Genomic DNA, 23,111 nt, shown 5'->3' on the forward strand with positions numbered 1-23,111 from the left:
GCTTCTCTGTGCTGGACCATCAGCCATCCTGGGACCTCTTTCTCTCTTTCCCTGGCTGTCGGTGTCTCCAAATGTTTGGATCTGGATCCAAGAGATTCAGCCTCTTCCCCTTGTGTGTGTCTCTCTCTCCCGTGTGTGCATGTCATCCTTGTGTCTCTCTAAATATCTCTGTGTTTGTTCTTTTCTTCTATCTGTGCAAATGGTGTGCTTGAGCTTTAATGAATTTATCATAGCTCATAAAACACAAAGATTGCAAATGGCTGGTGGCTAGATACTGTCGATAAAACCTTCAGACTGATCAACTATTACTCAACAGTTTGCATTCTCAAGACAGACAGACTGAATCCTCAAAAACTCCTCTAACCATCTGGATGAAAATATATTGTCTATTTGATTTGAGTGTAATAGTAATACATGGGAAGCACAAACTGGGGCTACAGTTGTGCCCTGACTGTCAGTGCCTCAAGGGAGGGATTAAGCATAGAGGATTATATATTGTGAGATTGTGAAGCCCCTTATGGCAAAATTGTGATTTTTGATATAAGGCTACATAAATAAAATTGACTTCACATTAGAAATGTCTACACTTACCCATAGGAACATTTTTTTACAGAAAAATACGAGCCTTGCCTTACACATTGAAGTGACTGATAGTGGCCTAAAAAGCTGTTCTGTGAGAGAGACCTTGCCTTTAGATAGCTGCAGTAAATGCTGGAAGGTTATCATCCTGAGATGGTATTTTAATGGTGAGTAAACCTTTATTTTTGCCGTTTGCATTACTTTTGCTGCTGTTGTCCTGTAGATTCAGTTGTACCGTGTAAATACTGGTATTTGTTTGCTTTTTTTTTTTTTGACGTCACTGTATGTAATTTGTGTTGAATTGTGGATGCAGTCATAACACAGTGTGCTCTCTGTGGTGTGTTTGTGCTCCTTGTGTGTTAGTTATCCAGTATGGGTGAGTGGCACCCTACTCTCCCTCCCCCCTCCAGGCTTAACCATCAGATTTGTTGTGATGTTGACAGTGGTTGTTTGATTGCATGGCTAATGGTTAAGACCCAGGAAATGTATCCATATTTCTGTGAAATTACTTCAGCGCTGTCACAGTAGGATAAATAGTCGATCCCCTATTTATTGGCAAAGAAGCAGCCCCAGGATCTGTTATTTGACAGCAATAAGGAGGAGTTTTGTCTCTCTCGTTTTTTGTTTTTTTTTAGCTTTGAGAGAAAAAATGAATGACAAAGTTTTACATATCTGCCTAATTAAATACCTGGTTGTCAGTCCTGAACAAATAAACTGAAACGGCAAATTACCTCATTCTCCAGATGTGTTTAGGATGCTCTTGACAGTATACAGGTGCGCACAGTGGAAGGTGAAATGGTAATTTATTAATTTGATGTGTACTTTATAAAACAGCAGCAACCGTATCAATTACATTTTTCCATCATAAATCACGCAGAGCCTTAATGATGAGTTGTTATATAAAGATGACTCAATTGACTAATACACTACATGCAGATCTAGGCAATAATAGAATAATTACAGAATATAATCCGATGACTATAATGAAGATATTATCTTCCAGACTACTGCATATGATTTGAGCCTTTTTCATTTTATTAAGGAATGATAGGGTGTGTGAAAGGCAAGGTTCTGTGAATTTCCTTGTAGAAAGAAGATTGTTTTGGTGAGCCAATACTTGAGAAATATTGTGTGCTGCTAATACATTGTCCCATGTATTGGTATGGTCAATGGTTTGTCCACATCCAGTGTGTCAACTGTTATGTAATCTGTTGAAAAATTCCACATGCTGATTCCAGTGTTACGAATGTGTTTGAGGCTCAAATGTAGTGTTTCCAAATCCCCTGGGCTCCTTGTAGATAAGGTCACTCTGTCCTGCAATATTAGCTGGACTCATTTCCATAGCAGTAAAGCCATTGTAGTAGTGGTCTGGGGCAGAACAAGTGACCTTGAAAGTATTTCTGATGTCTGGCCCCTTTTGATGAACCTTTTTCTCATAAACATATTCAATATAATTTTAATTTAATGGACAAATGTTTTACTTATTTGAAGCAAACTTCAGAGTATGACTTTAAATGACATTTCAAGGCTGCCTGTCGATCATACCTAGTTTCCACAATAAAAACGACCAGATAAAGAGGGCTGCTCACAGTTGCATTTATATATTTAAGGGGATTCTAGCACTATTTTAGTCAATGAAAGTGCCTCGCAGTATTGAAATATATAGTAGAAGATGAGAGGACAGAGTGCTTGTATGGGCTTACAGTACTTCAACTGAAATGGAAAGTTAATTTGAACAGGTCTTCAACAGACTTTGCAGATACAGAGAGAAAGTACAGATATGATAAAAAAAAACATAGATGTTTAAAAAGAGTCCTTTCATAACAATTATGGCAGTCTGCAGACATCACAATAAAAAGTATCTTCTTGGATGCACTGTGTCTCATGGCCATATTGAATGAAACAACTTTTACTAATGATCAACAGTAGAAATAGTCGTGTTTTGTACTTTGTTACAGCAACAAAAAAAACCTTTCTGGAGGATGATGCAAAATTTTTTAAAAAGGTTGATAAAACAATATCTGTGTTACAGTCACTCCACACACAATGTAGTTTACAAATGTATATCAACTGTAGACATTTACTGTCTATTTGAAATCTAATTAATACATCATGTTCATTTTAAGTTTGAGGGTCAACCATTTCGAACTCTCTCATTGTTCTTATACTCAAAAAAGGGTACTGCTCACTTCGGCAACACTGCAGTCAGTGAGTATCACAGCAGTGGAATTGGACTAACCATTTCATTGGCACTGGATGAGCAAAACATATTTCACAATCATTTTTGCAAACAAAAGATTTACACAACCTTGAGCAGCAACAACAGTTGTTTGTCCAATCCAATCATGATATTCATTTAACTGTCAGATGACAAACTTGAATTTTAAACAATGTTTCACCAAACTATCGGTTTTGCTACATTTCTATAGAGTCAGCCAACCCTAACACAGAGTTTTCCTACCCAAACCCTTGTTATTGTCTATTGTTTCAATAATATCCCACATGCACAACTCTTTATTTGAAAGTGATTTTTTTGAATATTTATATTTTAATATATCTCTGTTTTTAATCTGTAGTAAGGTTATCTAAAAGGTCATTTGCTTTTTCTATGGGGATGGCAATTCTATTGATTAGAGAGGGGGTAGTCTTTTTTCGAAAATGTAAACAAGAAAAACCTTGCATCACAAGATGTCAACAGACTTGTTTATATATTTACCCAGAAGGAACGTATTTCAACCACACTGTGTGTCATGTTTGTGTTATATACAATACTTACATTTAGCCTTGCCTTGGATTTCACCTTTGCACACTTTGCTCTGAACACAGCAGCAGCTTAAAGTCCTCAGTGTTATCTGTTGTATTTAACTATTTCAACGACGTACGTTTTAACATCCAATCCCTAGTCAATATATTTCAAACAACACTAGAAAACTAAAGTATCCTTAGAATAAGTGTACATTTCTCATTGAATTTATTGGAGTGTGGCTGAAATTGTATTATTTCACATTCAAATAATTCACACAAGATCTACATGCCATAAATTCCAAAAATGAGTCGGTCAAAAGAGTCATAATAAGCAGTACTGGTGGTAGTATTTGTGGCACTCTCTCATTGAAAATACTCTCTCAGCTCACACACACTCACACACACACATCAACACTCATGGATACAGACAGGAAAGGGGGGCAGAGAGGGGATGACACGCAGCAAAGGGCTGCAGGTCAGATTCTAACCCTGGACCCCTCTTTCTGTTCGCAATTGTGTATTACCTGCAGTGTGTTTGTGCATGCAGACTATAAATAATATAGTAAATGTCATTTGCCTATTTGACAGGTGTGGGACCTCCATGGGTAACTTGGGCTGAAGCATAAACTCACATGATGACTGCACCGGGATAAACCGGAAACAGCCGGGGGGAAACTAGCAGCTGGTAAGTCAAGTAGAGTCCATCATTCAGACAGTGACACTCACTTCAAAGGTTTTTGTTTGGGTTTGATATGTTTTCTGGGTCCCAACTGTACCTACCAAGACTTTCCACAGCAAAACTTGCACTCGTAAAGTACTTGGGCACACCTTTGCAATCTCATGCAATCCTATACTCTATTCTACTTTTACAAACCCTATACATATTTTGTCCACCTAAGGGTGTGGATAAAATATAGTATAAGGACTCTTGAATATAATGCAGTCCTGTACACCACCAACCCCTACTACAACAAAAAAATAATAATTATCACCTTTATGGCAATGTCAGAAAAAACTGAAAATTAATTCAGGGACTGTCTTTAAATTTACTAGATAATTAGAATAATTGGTTAATCTTCCTACAGTTGATGTACAAATGTATTAATTCTTCGTCATCTTGTTTTGTCATATGACCTCTGTCTTGTACAAAATAAATAAAACTACAGGCTAACAGGCTTACCACTTCAGTGGCTCACATAACAGTCACTACTTTTTTTGTGACTTTAACTTTCTATAGATAGTGACAAAGCGTATGTCCTGATATAGTTTTATGAAATTTGGGGAATTTTAAACGGTGAATATGATCTACAACCTTTACTTGGATGTAAGGCTCAATGTTGTTTCCAAAACTTGTTGTTTTGTTTTGCATTATCATGAACGCAACATCAACAGCTGTGAGTACTGAATCTTGATTCAGATCTGATTCAGATTCAGATGTTCTGGCAGAAGGGCAAGGTTGTCAATATTTACTGGAAGTGAAATTTTGCAAAAGAGTTCTACTTACTAAGATTTCTAAGTTTCTTTTTAATGCATAGGACTAAGAGACACATGGTTCTGGACCTTTACAGTTATTGAAAAACTAATAATAAATGTATTAATCATTGTATGGGATTTCATACACAGCCTGGCCTAATTCTTCTGTCATGGTCATCTCACATGTCCACTCTGGTTAAGAAAGATCAAAAACAACTGTATTTCTTAAGGAAACTTAAAAAACCATAATTCTTGTCAACTTTTTCAGAGGAGCGATAAAAAGCGTACTGACAGAAATCATTTCAAACTGACATTGGATGTGCATGGTCCAGGACAGGAGGAGATTAAAACCGCCCATTGGTACTCAGCTGCTCAGCTTCAGTGATATTGGTGAGGTTAGGTGCCTGCAGAGCCCAGAGGATATTAAAAGACAGCACCCACTCCAGCCACCCCAATTCTCTCTGGAAAAGGTACAGATGCTTCTGCTGCCATACCACCACAACAGCGTCTTTCCTCAGGCTGTGAGACTGCTTAATTCGTCCTCAGCACCCAATTATGTAAAATAGTAATTTCATTCTTATGACTCATTAGTCCATTTTACTTTAGATATATTTTATGAGGAGAATATAGGGAGCAACAACCTGAATTTCTAGGTTATAAAATAAAAATAAAAATTTCATTAAAATAAATTCATCACAACTAGTAGATTGTCTCAATGCAGTCCCTCTAGGATTTTGCCGGTTTTTCTGGGTATTTTCCTGGCCTTAAATGCCTGATTTCACAGCAGATTTTCTAAAAGAAATTATGATACAATTTGCAATGTTTTTAGGCATTTTTTGCACAGAAAATTGCAAGTTCCACCACAACACTGACAATTCACAACAACAAACAATTGATATTTACTTTGCAGATAAAGCAAAATCACTTGGTGGTGGACACAGCCCCTTATAAAGCATGAAAGTGGCTGTCTCTTTCCCATGGCTGAAGCAAAACAAACATTATAATATAAAGCGGCATCAAACAAATGATATGCAAGCACACAAACACAGCAACCGGAATGAAAAGTAGCGAGAGTTAGTTATTTAGATTGTTTTTACAAAACTACAGTGACCGAAGAGATCACCACAGTCCAGCTCAGCTCACAATCCCAGCTACATCAGCTGATCGCAGCTGATTCCGATTGGCAAATGTCATTCAGGGTACCTTATTTAAGCAGCTTTAGCCTGCCTACCTGTGCTGCTTCCTCTGCACAAGCTGCTCTGCATCAATGACAACAGAAATGACATTGATTAAATCAGGTACAGCATTAAAGGAGGAGCTGGGGACCTCCTTTTCATGCTGTATCAGAATGTAATTTCTCTTGTCATTGATGTCTGTTCTGTTTTGTACCCGAGCAGGATCTTTGCTGTTGCTCTCCTTTAAGCTTTCTATGTATGCACGTGGAAGGGCAGGGAGGAGCCATAGAACCAAATATAACATATGCATTTTGGAAATAAAGTTTTCTCTTGACAAATGTGGTCCTAAATGGACTAGCAATTGCTGCTGCGGAGTTAACATGCACAGAGGAGAAGGCAGTTTACCACAGCGAGCACACCTGACAGCAATACACACAATTCTCCTGCTACTATAGCTAACTTCCCAACATTACAAAACCTCCACATACGTCTAAATGCCTTTTAACTCCCAGAGGCCTGTCCACCGCTTGATAGCTGCTCTTCTCTCTTGCCTGATTGTAGCACTTCTTTTTAAATTTTTGTTGTCTTACTTTCTCCTCTTTCGCTGCTTCTCGGCCATCTCTCCTTAACAGTGTTATTATGTTGTAGAGTTCAGCACGGTAGCATGTAACAGATTTACCATCTATCTCACTCCCACCATCTGCCCTCCCCCTTCCTTTCCCTTGTCCTGTGCACACAACACATGTCACCTGTTGCTGATTTGATGACACTTTTTTCCCATATACAGAGCCAGGGCCGTGTAAAAACACCAGATTTTTTTCACACGCAGAACTAGCGATGTAACAATACTTGAATTTTAGTAGTCGATACCAATACCAGTGAAATTCAATTCTATCTGGATACTAATTCGATACCACAGTAAAAATGTCTCAATCAAGGTTAATAGCTTTGCATTGCATTAAGGAAAAAATTCCCTGCAACCAACCTGTTCCTTAATGTTTTTATTCTTAACATATCAGTATTAATGTAGCCTAATATATACATATTATACTAAATAACTAATAAGCAAACTCTGTAATCTTTTTTGATCTTGTCTTTTAGCTGTCTAGAGGGAATTTCTTTCTCCCTTTATCCTGCAGTGTTTATTGCTTCAGTGCAGCCTTTGCCTGAGTTACCTGAATGAACAGTATTCAACTGACTGTTTATTTTCCTCGTCTGTACATCTTTTGTGTTGATTACATTCATATATTACTAGTGTGCAAACTATACCACAGCTTTCAGGGGAGCTCACCCTTTCGACTGTTGTTATGTTTTCTGATCTTAAGTTGATTATATTGGGCTGTCATGCTTCAGTGCTGATGGCAAGAATAGATCTAGTAAAATGTCTTTTGGAGTTGCTTATATTGTAAATATTTTAGAGACCCCCCAAAATTTCACAAATCAAGTTTTCAGGGGAGCTCATGCTCATGTCTTATCAAAAGGAGCTAAGCTCCCCCTGGCTCCCCTGAAGTTCGCAACCTGTATATTACTCTTATTTGCATTTTTGTTCGTGGTGCGGTGAGTGTGTGGCTTCCCCTCATCACTCTCTGTCTGGCATCTGACCAACAGCTCAGTGTTTCACTGCAGGTGGGGCTGAGCTCCTGCACATACACACAACAACGACAGACACACAGACAGAGCGGAGAGTTGACAGCAACGACCAAAATTTTGGTATCGATTGGTACCGAAAGCATTGGTTCTTGTGACGTCCCTATGCAGAACGGACGAGTAGCAGACTGTGAGGAGATATTAGCTAAATTACGACAAATATGAATTTGAATGGCTGACCTCACCTTTAAGCACATGACCAATGTGTTTATGTGGGTTTAGCAATAAATGAAACGGTGAATGTTTTGTGTTATTTTTGTCAACCGTTTGTTGCTTGCCATATAATAAGATGTCATACACACTCAGATGAAGCCATATGTTACATTCACACTTTCTTCCCAGCATTTTGAGAGGATTGTGTTGATTGTATTTAGAAAACCAATATGAGATATATAGCATCTAGTGTATACAGCGCTCCTTAGGTGCACTGACTCATAGCTATTAGCAGATGTTCATATGTGAGTCCAAGTTTATCTCTGAGGTACGTTTTGAAACACCCGAAGTTGATTAATGTGCAACAACAAAAGCAAGAATAGCTGTAGACCGATATAAAACAATCAATAGACCCAACCAGTGCAACAACAAAGAACAAAGACATAAAAACACACACACACACACACACACACACACACAAACAGTTCATTTATGAACATGTCATGCAGACATAATAGGCCAATGGGGGTAAAAAGGTATTGAGACCATTTTTAAAAGTGGTAAAGATAGGAAAAGATCTGATAGAGTGTGGGAGGCTGTTCCATAACCTGGGGGCCACAGCCTCAAACATCCAATCTCCCCTAAGCCTCTGCCTCAAGCCTAGAACAGCATAGAGGTTTCTCAAAAGGACCTGAGGGGCTTTTGGGGTCAAGTCTGAGCGTAGGAGTTCAGAATTCTAAGTAGGACTCGGGCCCAAACATCAATTTTATCATCTGAATTTGAATATCTTTTAACAATAGACTATAGAATTTCTCATTTTACAAAAGCTGACAAAAACATCTGGTGGCATTTACATTTTTTAAAACTTTATTTAATCAGGTCTTGTTGACATCGAGATCTCTTTCAACACCCGGGAACAAAAAAAAACATTCAGAAGCTTTGCAAGTGAGAACTTGTCAGATACAAAAACTAGTTTAGTAGTTACTGATACCTACTGTGTAAATATCCCTCAGCGTTCCCCTCAGAGTTTTTGATTTGACTGGATACAGTTAATCATGTCCCTGACACTTTTCATCTGAGTGCTGCACTTAATCTATCACTCTACCTTATTACTCACCATTTTCTTTTCCGTAAAGACCCCCTTCAGTAAAAGCCATAAAACATTCATATTTTTCAGGGAAATATTATATATATACTACTTATACTCTGAGATTTATCTAGGCTTACTGTAAAAAATAGCTTAAAATAAGGAGATGCTTCTTTGCAATACATCAGTATTTTCAATATCTATATCTAACATATAAGCCTCCAAATCACAGTGGACATTTCTGTAGTGAGTCAGAGGGGGAAAAAAACAAGGGGCTGGTGAAGGACTTTATCAACTAAGACAAGTGGCTTTTGGGTCATCAATGAATCTTCACATTGCTCCCTAAGCCACAAGTCCCTTTTTTATGTCCATACATTAATATTGCACCACAAGAAAAACCTCTAGCATGTGAGCTGTCAGTCTTTGTTCCATTACATTCATCAACTGCTGGGAGAAACGTGTACAGCAATGCAATGGGCGTCTTAAAGGCAGAGGGGTAATCAAGACTAGGAATAATAAGAATGATTTTTTCTTGATGGTTGCAACTAAATCATTGTATTAGTTCCGCAAATGATATATGGAAGTCGATTGATAGCATCTGGGTAAATTTATGTTTTTCACTGTTTCCAAATAAACACATCAATGAAGACCAATATAATGTGAAGGTGTTCAGTGGCGTTTTTATTATTCTTCACAAAATCATGGTGTTATCAACAGTATAATAAGGCACATTTAAAGAAAATCGTTGACTTTCTCAGTGAGATAACAGAGCTGCTCAGCAATACTAACATAGATATTTAAATTCTAATGCTTATACTGGGCACATTGTGTATTGTGCATTACAGGAACACTGCTTTAAGTCCAAATACTTTTAGACCTACAGTTATTTTCCTGCTAATGGAGATAAACACCATTATCAACATATTTTAATCCTGTGTTTGCCTCAGAGGAACTGACTGAAAACACTGAGCATGCAAAAGTATGTTTGGGTTAGTACAAGAAATGACAAGACTTGCTTATCATGCTTTAATGCTTTTGCTATGGCATGCACAGTTGGCATTCATCATTTTAAAAAGGGGCTGTCAAGACAATAATTACTAAGGTAAGATTAGCATCATGACACACATATTATCCCTATAATTATACATTTGAATCCATTAAAAAGGTTTTTCTTTAAGCGTACTTACATTACATTTCCTTTTACTGTACATTAGCCTCCTGCAATCAACACTGGACAAAAAGCTATCCAGGTTTATGTATCTGTATCCACATCTGCATATCATATCATATTATTTATATCATATCATAACATCATCATATAATTTTATTTAAAAAAAATAAAACCTATCAAGGATCCAGTCTTTAATCTTCTGTATACTCTCTGACAAATACAAATGTATTACTACCTTGGATAGTACCTTATTTTTGTGCATTTATTCCAGTGCAGTTGTTGTAAATCTATTCATGATATTCATCAAATTTTGTGACGTCTGTTGATTTGCGAGTACTGATACCTAAGTGACTTTAACATTTTATTCATGCTTTAACTGATGTTGAATAATACTGATGGATTCAATCTCAAATCTGCATTAATGGGTATTTAGGTTGAAAATGCAAAGGTATTGTATGCAATCATTATAGTCCATGGTTATTTTAAATGTACTTCTGCTGTACACATGTCTGAAAGAGATTAGGACTTACTCTTGAAGTGATTTTAGCTCTAGGGCTGCAAACTGAGAACCATTTGAGAACTGGTTCCAAATTCTCCAATCCATCAGCATCGTGTGCCTCTGAGCTGATTAATTCCTTTTACTGATGATTTTATCAATGATATTTTTCTGACAGGTGCTTTGTAAAATCTGTAAAATGATCACTTCAATTAAGTGTGAAACATGGGCTTAAATTCCAAGTAAGCCACATTTCACACTCTACGCATGAGTGCCACTGCTTTCTTTCTGTCACTCACAGATAATAAGGCAGTTTTGTTGATGGTGAAAACACCTTTTTCCATACAGGAAATGTATCAGGGATCTATAAAGGAATCCTAAAAATAGAACGACTGATCAATAATAGCATTGGTATAAATAAAAACTTATCAATTCCCATCCCTGTTTGGCTTTTAGTACATTTTATTTCTTATAAAATAAATTCTTTATTTTAAGCTTGCATAAAGTAGTCACCAGTCTTCCTGGGTCCACAAAATAGCCACAACAATACAAAAAAAAACACCTAAACTCACATGGTATCAATAAAACAAGAAAGGGCAAAACAATTCCGATATAAAGATCAGAAAATACATTTAATTACACTACATATGAAACAATAAATAAAACTAACCTACAATGAAAACAAAAACTAAATTGTCACAAATACACTGCAGTAAAATATATGTTTTAGTGACCTTTTGAAAGAATTTCTACTTTCGGCCAATCTGATGGTTTCGGGGAGCATAGTCTAAGCGGAAGAAGCTCTTTAATTTAATTTAGCCTCCAAAGTTAGCCATGATAATCATTTATGCATCTTACACACATTAGCACAGCAAGAAGAGCAATGAAGAACTAAAATGGCCGCTCTGTTTTGTGTAATTTGAAGTTTTTATAGATGATTCAGCACCGGTTCACCAAATGACTGAGCAGTACCCCTACTACTGAACGACATCAATCATATCAGAAAGCAGAACATATGCAGAACATTCCCATTGAAATTGCAATGCCCTTTCCCATAATGGAAACAATGTGATCAATCTGATCAGACCAAGACAACAGATTATCTTTTGGTCTTAGTGACCTTCTGATATCCCATCTATAGACAAACTAAGTGCAGTCGGTATAGCAAGCACATTCCTACTACCAAATCTAATACATTTCTTTTTGGCAATGTAGTAATTTATTTATTGTCACTTATTTAGTAATACTATATTTAAGTCAACATCTTTTCTCAGCTCCGCTAAGGTTTGGTGAAGCACATAACAAAGTTGAGTCATTAACATACATAACTGCACTGGCGTTTAACAACATATGGTATAAAAAATGCAAGCAAGCAGCTCCACTGCAAAAAGAAAAACTGCCATTGAAAAACATTGGTTGTGTTCTGCCAGAGAGGTAACGCTTCATTCAAACAGGGGTTAAAGGTAAAAACAATAACATTTTAACTTCGGAAATAAGAATACTTTGGTCAGTGACATCAAAAGCTGCAGAAAAATCCACAAGCACAGCCTGAACTAGTTTTCTGTCAGCCATATGTGTTAACCATTGATCATTTATGTTTAATGCAGTGCTAGTAGAGTGCCCTGGCCTACAGACCAGGACTGGTAGGGAGAATCCCCAGTGGCCTGGCAAACTGACTGTCAAAAATGCTAAATGAAATGAAAAACAACACAGGAGAGTTACAGTCCCTCAGAACTGTCAGCCACCTCCCTGCCTGCTTCCTGATGATCTCTGTTTGTCAGCACACAGGATTGGTCTCACACACATAGACATCAATGCACCGTTTTGTCACTGCGTGGGGTGCATGTGGTCGATCAGTGTGGCAAAACAAAAGTGGACAGAGCAGGAGAAAGACAGAATGAGAAAAGGAAATTTAAGGGAGCGCCACTAAATGCTATAAAATTGCAGATATCTTCACAAGCAAGGGACATGGTTGATGTTTAAAAAATAAAATAAAAACATAGTTAACAGGGCTTTGTCAGCATGTAATATGACAACTACCTTTCCTGAATATATTTCTTACTGTCGCCTTAATTATAGAAGTGCAATTGCCAAACTGAAGACACTTGCTCTTTTTCTATATTTTGTATGTTTTTCTTATTAAGAGTAAAAGATATATTACTGGCATAAATAGCAAACAGAAAAAATATTTCAACAAAACACTTACAGTATAAGTGGTCTGTCGTAAATTGAGAGAATTCGGAAAATGTCTGGAACTGACATTGTCCCAGTTCGCCCCTGCTGGTCTATAAGCATGCTGTGCTTCAGTTAGTAGTCCATAAAATAAATTGACATTTGCTTGTAATAGACCTACAAGTGGAGCTGGTAAAAGCTGCTTGTCTAACTTTGGGTAAAGGTATAATTTTCGACTTTTTTTTTTTTTACTCCAGACAGGTGCTACTGAGTGAGCATTTCTAAAAAAAATATTACATCTTGGCTTGTAAAGCAGCCAAGCAATCAAACTAGTAAACATTTTTAATTAACTTAATTATCTCTTGCAAGTTTTTCTGTTTTCTAAATACTTGTTTGCTTTTTTTTAACTGTATATTCTTGGGAATTCCTTTTAAAAAACAAAGCCTTAAATACAAGCTCTATTTGACAAAGACATTTCTCATCATAACTTCGACATTTTCATTTTACCTACTCACATACTGTTCTTACGATTTGACTACAACTGGATTCAAATCAATGGCTCCAAAGGCTCTGACTCAGTCCAGGGCCCCACCTCCTCAATGGCTGTATCATTTCAAGCCAATTAACACTTGTGTTGGTGATAGCGCTAGTGCTGGAATCGCTGACTGCATGATCAAAGAAAGGACTCTCCAAGAAATTGGAGTATGCATGTGTCTGTATAGATTGCCAGTATAAAGGCTCTTGCACAGGAGAACTGTCACTGATCACAGAGAAAGACAGGCTGACCCCTCAACATGACATTATTTCAACAGCAGAGTAATCATGGGGATATAATTATCCATTTAAAGGCAGCAGTATTACAGAACTGCAGAACTGACATTATGCATAACTGAGGAGATAAAAAAAAACTGTACGTGCTTTCATTCTGTATTTTGTACAGGTCCACAGGCACTGCCATCAAAACAGCAGCCTTCATGCATGTATGCTAAATAGCTATCTGACAAGCCCCCCTGCAGCAACCTATTAAAATGTACTCACCTGAAAAATATATTTTAAAATTCTTCCATTCTCTTGTACGTTATATTTGTGGCACCTACAATACCACATAAATAATTAATTCCATATATAAATGAACCATTCCGATTATTATTAGCAAAAGAGTTTTTTTTGGATTATTTTGAATTGTGTGACTGCTGTAGCGTTGGCAGGGTTGTATTGTTTTTGTCAAGAGTTGTTGTTTTTGTCAAGAGTTGTATCCCCCCTGATTTTTTGTTGACATTTCAGAAAGACTTGAGGATATAGCTGAGACCTCTGATTCAAGCCTTAAGTCATAATTCTTAATGAACATCTTTTGAACACAGGCATATTAATTGTTTTGTGTATTAATGTCATGCAGGGATTATGTACACTTTATAGCAGCAATGTTCTTACCACATTGTGTATATCAAGTGGTTGTCACGTTGTCCTCATAAAATAAATAACAGTTTTATGTAGTTACCGTACCCACCACTGAGGTGACTGAGGTCCTGACCTATTTTTTTTTCGAGGGGTATACAATAAGAGTTATGAAATAATTGCCAAAAGTAAGTACTTGATGCTTTGATACATGCCCCAAATCTTTAACTATCTTATGTTGTATTTAGGGTTAGGGTTGTGGTAAATGAGGGTACTGTCATCTTTTTTGTTCCAATCCAGAGAGTAGCACTGTACATTTATTTTTTTATTGTAACATTTTCAAATCATTGGCACTGCTTACTGCTCTAATTAATATAACCTGTAACTGTGCCAGCGGACTATAAATTTGTCTGTTCTGTTCTTCCAAAAATTCTAAATGAGTGTATACAAATTGTTATAGATGACAGAAGTAACACAGAAAAGGGAAGAATTAAAGTATAGATTTCTTGTTTGGGTTCATGCTTGAATTCTGGACTTGTGTTGCTGCTTTAAAAGCGTTTAAAAAGACCCAAGATGTAATGTGGAATTATGCAGTTAACTTGCTATTTGTATATGCAGCTCTACATGGAAATTGTGCACTAAAAAGAGTCACCAGCAATGGGCACAGAACGGACACTATCATGGCAAATTTAATGATAGAACTCTTTTGTGTTATTTGTGGACTGAGCACAAAACGTGTTCTAAGATCCATCTGACCATCTACACAAAGTATTGTCTTAATCCTGCTGAGACAGGGACTGCCCACTGTTCCGATGGCTGATAATTCCAAAACCCCAATGGTCAGAAAAATATCACACTGGACCAAAAGCCCATTTGTCCGACAGCCCGTTATCACACAAGCAAACCCCCACTGCTCCACAGGACCGTTGTTAAGAAAATATACAGACTGTCTGGAGTTTTTTGCCTAGTTCTTCAGGTGATCTTATTTAGCTGATCCTTGTCATCATGGTAACAATACCAATAACAACAACACGTGGTTAACAATGTGAAACAGTGACTGGTTAGGTTTAGGTATCTGGGTTTTTGAATAATGGGCTGACTTGATGGTGACTGACTCTCAAGTCCAAAGTCTTAAACAAATTTCAAATGCTTCTTGGGTTTGATTTTATCATTGGGGAAAGTGTGGCTGAGATTAAAATCAGAATTATGACAATAAAGTCAATAGAGAAACTTAAAGAAAAAATAAATGTCTATAAAATGAAAAAAACTGAAACTGTAAGAGAGCAATTTTAGATTCAAAATGCAAAATTACAGCAAAAACAGTACACACAAATGGAGCGAAGCCTGCGAGCTAGTTCAGGCAGTCAACTTGAGCTGTGCTGCTATACACACAACATGCCTCACTCCATAATCACTAACCAAGCGCACCCTTCCAATCGGGGGTTTATCAAAACTGAACAATATCCCAGCTCTCCCTCTGCTCTGTCAATGCGCTGTTGCCCTGCATCCGTATTGCTGCTGCTGCTCTGTAAGCTATTGCTGCCTGCTGCGCTGTAAGCCCCACCACCACCCCAGCACCACGCTGTAGGCTCTGCTAGGGGTATAGGTATTTGCACATCACTCCCAATTCTTTATGTAAAATATCCTGCGGGGAGGGATGATGGTCGAGCCTAGACGCCAGAATTAAATATGCTATACTGCTTTAATTTAAACATTTCAAACGTGAGTTGTCCGACTGAACTGTAAGATATCATGGAATTGGACCCAAAAAGGTACCAGGTACCCTTATTTTATAACATAAACACCATTAAAAAAAAATTTCAACAAGGACATTTCAGAATGTCTTCTCAGCATTGGCTGTTTTACACGGAGACGCAGTTACGCAGGGATTTTAGTATATCTCACCAACTGTGATGTACGGGCAGGCATCAAAGGCATCAGAGATTAGCTATTTTAGTAATCAATTTCTGACCCTTTGTATACCCCTCTGAGGTCCAGACCTGAGACCTCAGTTGTGGGTACGTCATGCTGCACCTGAGGGTACCTGAGGGGTGAGATTTTAAGTTTCACTTGAGACTGGTCCAAAGCAAAGACACACTCTCTGGTGAAGTGGTGAACTGAAATATTTTTAATAGAAACCCAAAACAAATACTGGAACCAAAGCGGGCATGGAGAGGCAGGGAGCGGCTGCAGAGGATGTCTTCAGGAGACTTGCACAGGCAAAACAGACTCAAAGTAGGTGAACAGCATGCCGGGTTCGGAGCATGGAATCTTCCGAACAGCAAGCAGGAGAGGGACCAGGCATAATGAAGATGAAAAGGGAAGGGCTGATGAAAACAGGTGTGCAACAGGAGGAAGCCAGGAACCCCCTTGGCCCACCAAGAATCTCTGCAACAGAACAGAAAAGGAGGAGGGGAACAGAGAGAACAAAAACAAAAACACAACAACAAAGACATAATAAACCTAAACCATAACAGGGTATCTCAATAATAAATAATAATTAAAATCATCATTTTCTTGTAAATATTCTCATTCAACAGAACAACATCATAGCTTAAAAAATTGTCAGATAGTAAATATCTAAAGCTGAAAGATTACCATTAAGTGCATGGCCTGATCCTGCCACTTTAGTTGACATTTTTTGGGGAATTGTATATCATAATACTCACCAAAATCTTTTTAAAATGGGCGTATTTATTTAAGGGGGAAACCGTTTAACATCAGACTCTGTTTACAAGTGTATAATTACTACTACATTATGCTAAAAAAAGTGTATGATGGCCCCAGCAGAGCTGTGGTGAGGTCCTCAGAGTCAGCATCAGTTTGGGTTGAAGTTTGAAAATATTTAGAAAGGAGGTGAGCTATCAGACCTCTTCGAGCTGCTCCTCCATCTCTGGCTAATGCTAAGTGCTGGACGCGACAGTTGGGTGCCACTAGCATAACACACTCGAATCTCAGCTGTAGATGCATTTGTGTAAGTCGGTTGGTTACCAGTTTACCATGGAAAAATGGTGGTGAAATTAAAAAAGATGATTCTGCTGCATCAATTTTGAATACTTTTAAGAACATTGTAAGTCTGAAACATTGTACAGAAAAGCAACAAGTTACTGTGGTGGAAATTTGTTTAATAAAGCATACAAAGTATGATCTTGTAGTACGGAGGTTTTATTCAAGGTCATCCATGAAATGCGTCTCAACGCAACCATCCACACTCTCGTATGTGAAAGTCTAGAAAGAGCCCCAGAGAGCTTTGGCAGTAAACAGACAGATAGTGTGTTGAGATTATCATGTCCTTGGCTCTTAGGAAGTCTCAACATCCCACTTTTACTTGCACATAGGGAAAGTGAGTTAGGGCTAAAGGTTATATGCATATAACAGCCTCTTTAAACAGTTGCGTATGGTTTTACATTGACCAGGGTCAAAGGGTTATATATGCTTAAAAATTGCCATTACAGTACTCTTTTAACCCTCATAATGTCTTGGGGTCTTGAACCCCATGCAATGTTTCTTATTATCATAAATTAGTGTTTACTGACCATAAATTGTAGAAATTTGGTCAAGCTTGGTGGTAATGAGTTGGTATTGAGTTTGAAGCTAATAAGGGTGAAACACAGTATCGGATCATAATTCATACCTCAAACCAGACTGGGGTCAAATTCATGATGGAGGAACACAACTGCATAGTCAATGGGAAGGTATTATGAGGGTTAACTAGAAATCTGACCCTCTGTGATTAGTGAGCTACTACTACAACTATAATATGATTGTTACAAGTTTAACTTTGTTTACAATTATTTGTATACACATACATGCAAATCCATGCAAGAGAAGTGCTAACCAGGCATGATATAATCTTTTGCTATGAAGAAGGTATGAAGGTAGAGCGGGTCGTCCACTAATCGGAGGGCTGGAGGTTCAATCCCCGGCTCCTCTCGCTGCATGTTGAAGTGACCTTGAGCAAGACACTGAACCCCAAATTGCTCCCAATGCTGTGCATCATTGTATGAGTGTATATGAATGATTAGTTTCCGTTCTGGTGAGCACTTGGCACCTTGTATGGCAGCCACTGCCATCAGTGTGTGAATGGGGGTGAGTGTGGCATGTAGTGTACAGCGCATTGAGTGGTCGAAAGACTAGAAAGCAGCTATATGAGTACAGTCCATTGACCATTTTAGTAGGGATTATGAGACTCACAGATTTGTATCGATGCACCGGCATACATTTAGGATGTGGCTGCCCTGATTGAAAAAGTTTGCATCAAATACAATTTGGGATGAATTCAGGATGCCCTGTTTTGAACATCTTTAAAATCTTTTCTATATCATTACTAACAGAGGCTCTGTGCCTTTATTATTTTGAAATGTGACTAACAATTTTATATTCAGATTGATTCCTCCTCTCTAAACTGTTTTTCAAGGAGCTCTAAGAAAAACCAAAATAAAATCAAACTATCTCTCCCATACTGAATTGCATAGCATCATATTCTTTTGCATCATATAAAACAATGTGGAATCTCACTGCATCGCAACAGGGGTGAATCGTATCACTGGTAGCTGCTTCATATGTATCTTTACTGTGTCGGATCATTGGCAATGCATAAAGATGTATATTGCATCAGCTTTAAATGGAAATGCACATCCCAACAATTTAGTATTAAGCTACTCTTGACAACTGAATTAAATGATGCCCAGGTTTTCGTAGATTACATCATCAAGAGACTGGTCTGTGGCATTTGTTGTGCTCATACTGGCAGTAGGAGAGGAAGAAGAAACAGAGCAGTAAGAATCGGTGTTAGAGGATGAAGAAGGACTAGATGATGGTCCTGTTTTGCAGACTTGAGCATAAAGGTGGGCAAACGGGTCTGGTTTGCTTTCTTTTTTATGAGACACTTCTTCCTTGTTGGTCACAGGTTCTGTATAAATGGGTTCATCATCTGCAACACACTTTGTTTTCCCTTTACTCTGACTGAGAGTTTGTTTATTCTGGACTGGACTGATTTTGTCATAGACCTCTGAATAGACTGAATCCGGGTGATTGATGTTAAAGTCGGAATGTGAAACGGAGGAGTTGGGTGGGGGGGTTAGAGTTCTTCTTGAACTTGGGGGTGTGAGTGGGAGAACACTTACAGGGTCTACATACAGAGCCATGGTTGGTTGTGGTTTTGGTACGGATTGAATGCAGTCAGCTGGGTCAGCATATACAGCTTCTGATTGGTTATCAAGATGTCGTCCAGAGTGGCTATCATTTGTGGGGACCATTGGAAGAGGCATGAGGGTGATTGGTGCTGGCTGTGCTGATACACACTCTGATGAACCAATCAGACTTTCTTGAGCATGCGCACTCTCATCGAAAGCATCAGGTTTCCTTTCCTGTGTCCTCAGTTTGCTTTCCAGACTGGCAGCCATACTGATCATATCAGGTATCTTGGGGAGAGGGGAATGAGCCTGTATGTTGGTTACAATAACTTTATCACCGTCTTGGTTTTGGTTGCCAGAAGTAACAGTTGAAGTCTTCCGTTTGATGGTGCTCTGAATCAGGGAGAATATGTTCTCAGCCCGCTGCGTCTCAAAGGTGAAGGTTCCAGGACCAGAGTCACAGCGTCTACCTGCTTCAATGGTTAAGGCCAGCTGGTAAAAACAAGAGGCATATAAATCCTTTTCTTAAAACCAGTAGATCTAAGAATGTAATAATGCCTACCCTTGTGAAATTTGTATAATTCAGTTTTAATCAACACCATATAAGCAGTAAGAGGGCAAGCTGGTTTATGATATTGGAAACCTTACCTTATCTTTTCCATATCGTCGCAGCAGTTCGTAGGGCCATTCTCTAACTATTTTCTTCTTCTGTGTTTCTCTCAGCAGCAGTGATTCTCGCCCCACCTGCAGCCAGTATGACCCCTGCAGACCGCAACGTGTTGCTGCGTCGGTCCTCTGAACCACCACCCAGAACTCTGAGGCTGTAAAGAGGAAAGAGAATATTCTTTGTGTCATTACTATGCAAACAAAACAAGTTCGCTATGACGCACTTGCGTATACATATTTTTTGCCTGAATGTTTTCATCCTATTCACAGCAAAGTGGTTAACTGGTGTAGGTACCAGATGTGCTCACCCTGCCAGATCTGCTCAGAGACCTGCATTTACAGATGACCAAGCACATTAACACATTATGATTTGGTTGTGCTGCCCAATCCTTACATCCTGCTCAATTGGTACCGCACATGTGCAGCTCTGAACAGAGATGCAAATAAAGAAAGATAGCTCACTCTTTACCAACTACTGTCACCCGGTCCGGAAAAACGATGCGTTGGATTCAGAATGTTATTAATTAATTATTTAATCGGCTTTTGGATGGAGTCTGATGAGGTATAAAATAGGAGCACATAGGTATGATGGTGTCATATATGTACATCACATCTATAAGCAAATATGTGAGAGACAAACATGGACCATACACTACAGTGACAAGCACAGTCTTCAGATAACTTAGCTAACATTAGCAAAAGTGCCACCAGATTTATTTAAGGTTCAGTGTGTAACATTTAGGAGGATGTATAGGAAGAAATGGAATATAATATTCATAGGTATGTTTTCATTGGTGTATAATCAGCTTGAATAGAGTGGTTGTGTTTTTGTTACCTTAAAATGATACACACACACTTTACAGCCCGTTCTCATTCTCAGGTTGTCAAATGCAGACTCGAGCGGTATTCAGTTAGTTGCAATCTGCAACTTCTCGACTAGATGCCACTGAATTCTACACACTGGCCCTTTAAGTTATTAACAGTACCTTTGCTAATTTTGATAAGTAAGCAATTTTTACATCAATTAAAATAATGTATCCTAACACATCCTTTTTTTCTGAGCTGATTATGGAAGTAGCTAACAAGTGCACTTGTTTTCTTCTCATCTCTATTGAGAGTTGCACATCACTTATCAGGCAGGATGTACTACGGCATGAACACAAGGTATCCATACACTTTCTGAAGTACAGCCAATCATAATGTGTTAATTTGTTATGGCATCTGTAAATGCAGGACCCCGAGCAGATCTTCCAGGCTACATCTGGTACCTATACCAATTCAATAGCAATAAGTTCACAGCCAAGGCTTGATGATGATTTTTTAGTCCTATGAGTCGCTGTTAGTGTCAGCAGCTACTACTAACCCTCATCTTAATGCTACATCTTTCTGGGCTGACGCTGCTGTTGAGTCTGACACCACTGTGGATGATTTAGGAGAAGATGGGCCTAAACAGGTCGGTCTCCACTCCTATGCCAAGGGGCTGTTTTAGAGTAAGAAGATATGTTTTCTTGCTGCTTGGGACTGGCTGGAGTGAGGTGCTTCTCCTTGCATTTATTTACACCTTAGTGATCCCTCCTTGTGTGTTTAGTCTGATTGATAGGAAATAAAGTGACAAGAATTCATTTTTGTGTCATTTTCATAGTATTTTGTCCTGGGGAGCAAATATATTTTTTTTCACAATGCATGACTACACTTGCCAATAATTTGGTGCGTCCCTGCTGATATTTGTTCTAGCTCTGACACTGACAGTTGGTGAAAGGTGGGGAGCAGAAATAATGAAACTCAGAGAGGGGGAACAAGGTGAAGAAGATGAGAAGATAAACCATAGGAACTTTACCATCATCTGCTGAGGCATATATCTGGTTTTCCTCCATTTGAAGCTTAGCAGAGCCTGAGCCACCACCTCTCTGAGAGAGACAGAGCAAGGAGAGCAGAGGGAAGTTGTTAAATCAGATTAGAAAATAATGCCTGTGTATCTGTAAAAAACAGAGTTATACGCTAGCTACAAAAATGGCCTGTTTTGCCTTTACAATTAGCAAGGTACAGCTTCTCACCTGAAATGTGCTGTGACACAGTTTTTCTACCCACTCCACACAGTCGTCTTTGAGTGCAGCAAACACCATTGTTCTGTCCCGTGCCTCCACACAAAAGGCTGACATGTTCTCCTGCAAATGGCACAGATGGCAGCTTGAAGTATTTATCTGACTATATTTCTGATACGTGTGAACATTAGAAAACAACCAGAGAGGCTGACCATGGGGCAGGCCTCAGCGTTTGGGGGGAGCCTGAGGACACTGATAAGCTCGGACAGCAGGACCACCTTTAGCTTCCTGTCCGTGTGAGGCTGGTGGTGTCTCCGGACCCCAGTGCCGTGCTCACCTCCACCACCAATACCTGGAGGATACATGATGGACAAAAAGACACAGGAGTGTTAAAGGCATACTATGCAGGACATCATCAGTGTCTGTACCTGCAGAGACCCTGCAGCCCTTAAATATGCACTTGTAAAGTATTTATGATATATATTAACTTATTATCATTTGGGCAATTCAATTTTCAATTCAATTCAATTCAATTCAATTCAATTCAATTCAATAGCCAATTCATAACAGAAGTTATCTCAGGACATTTTTCAAATAGAGCAGACCGAGACCGAACTCTTTATAACATTATTTACATTCTGGGTTTTTGAATAATGGCTGACTTTGATGGTGAAGCTGACTCTCAAGGTCCAAAGGTCTTAAAACAAAAAATACAACGATGCTTCTTGGGTTTGGAATTTATATTCCATTGTGGGAAAGTGTGGCTGAGATCATAAATCAGAATTATTGACAATAAAGTTCAATAGAGGAAACTTAAGAATAAAAAATAAAGATTGTCATATAAAATGAAAAAACTTGAAACTGTAAGGAGGAGCAATTTTAAGATTCAAAATGCAAAATTACAGCAAAAAACAGTACCACCACAAATGGAGCGAAGCCGCGAAGCTAGTTAGCAAGTTCAAACTGAGGCTTGTGACTGCGTTCATACACACAACATGCCTCACCTCAATAAATCACTAACCAAGCGCACCCTATCCAATCGGGAGGTATTATCAAAACATTAACAAATATCCCATCTCCCCTCTGCTCTGTCAATGGCTGATTGCCCAGCATCCGTAATGTGCTAGCTGCTCTGTAAGCTATTGCTGTTCTTGCTGCGCTGTAAGCCCCCACAA

At 38.5% G+C, this 23,111-nt stretch overlaps 1 protein-coding gene across 1 annotated transcript; it reads right to left on the minus strand.

Annotated features, from left to right (window-relative positions):
* Positions 1-17,734: 17,734 nt before the first annotated feature.
* Positions 17,735-22,288, minus strand: LOC118330021 (docking protein 3-like; the record flags this gene model as incomplete). Its single annotated transcript, XM_035664394.1, is given in 5 exon segments — positions 17,735-19,720; positions 19,877-20,049; positions 21,732-21,801; positions 21,949-22,059; positions 22,149-22,288. Coding segments are annotated over 5 exon segments (1,445 nt in total), but the record flags the coding sequence as incomplete, so codon positions are not given.
* Between the last annotated feature and the right edge of the window lie 823 nt (positions 22,289-23,111).

The sequence above is a fragment of the Morone saxatilis genome, unplaced genomic scaffold (genome assembly GCF_004916995.1).
Source record: "Morone saxatilis isolate NCDOM2014 unplaced genomic scaffold, NCSU_SB_2.0 Contig2, whole genome shotgun sequence".
NCBI lineage: Eukaryota > Metazoa > Chordata > Actinopteri > Moronidae > Morone > Morone saxatilis.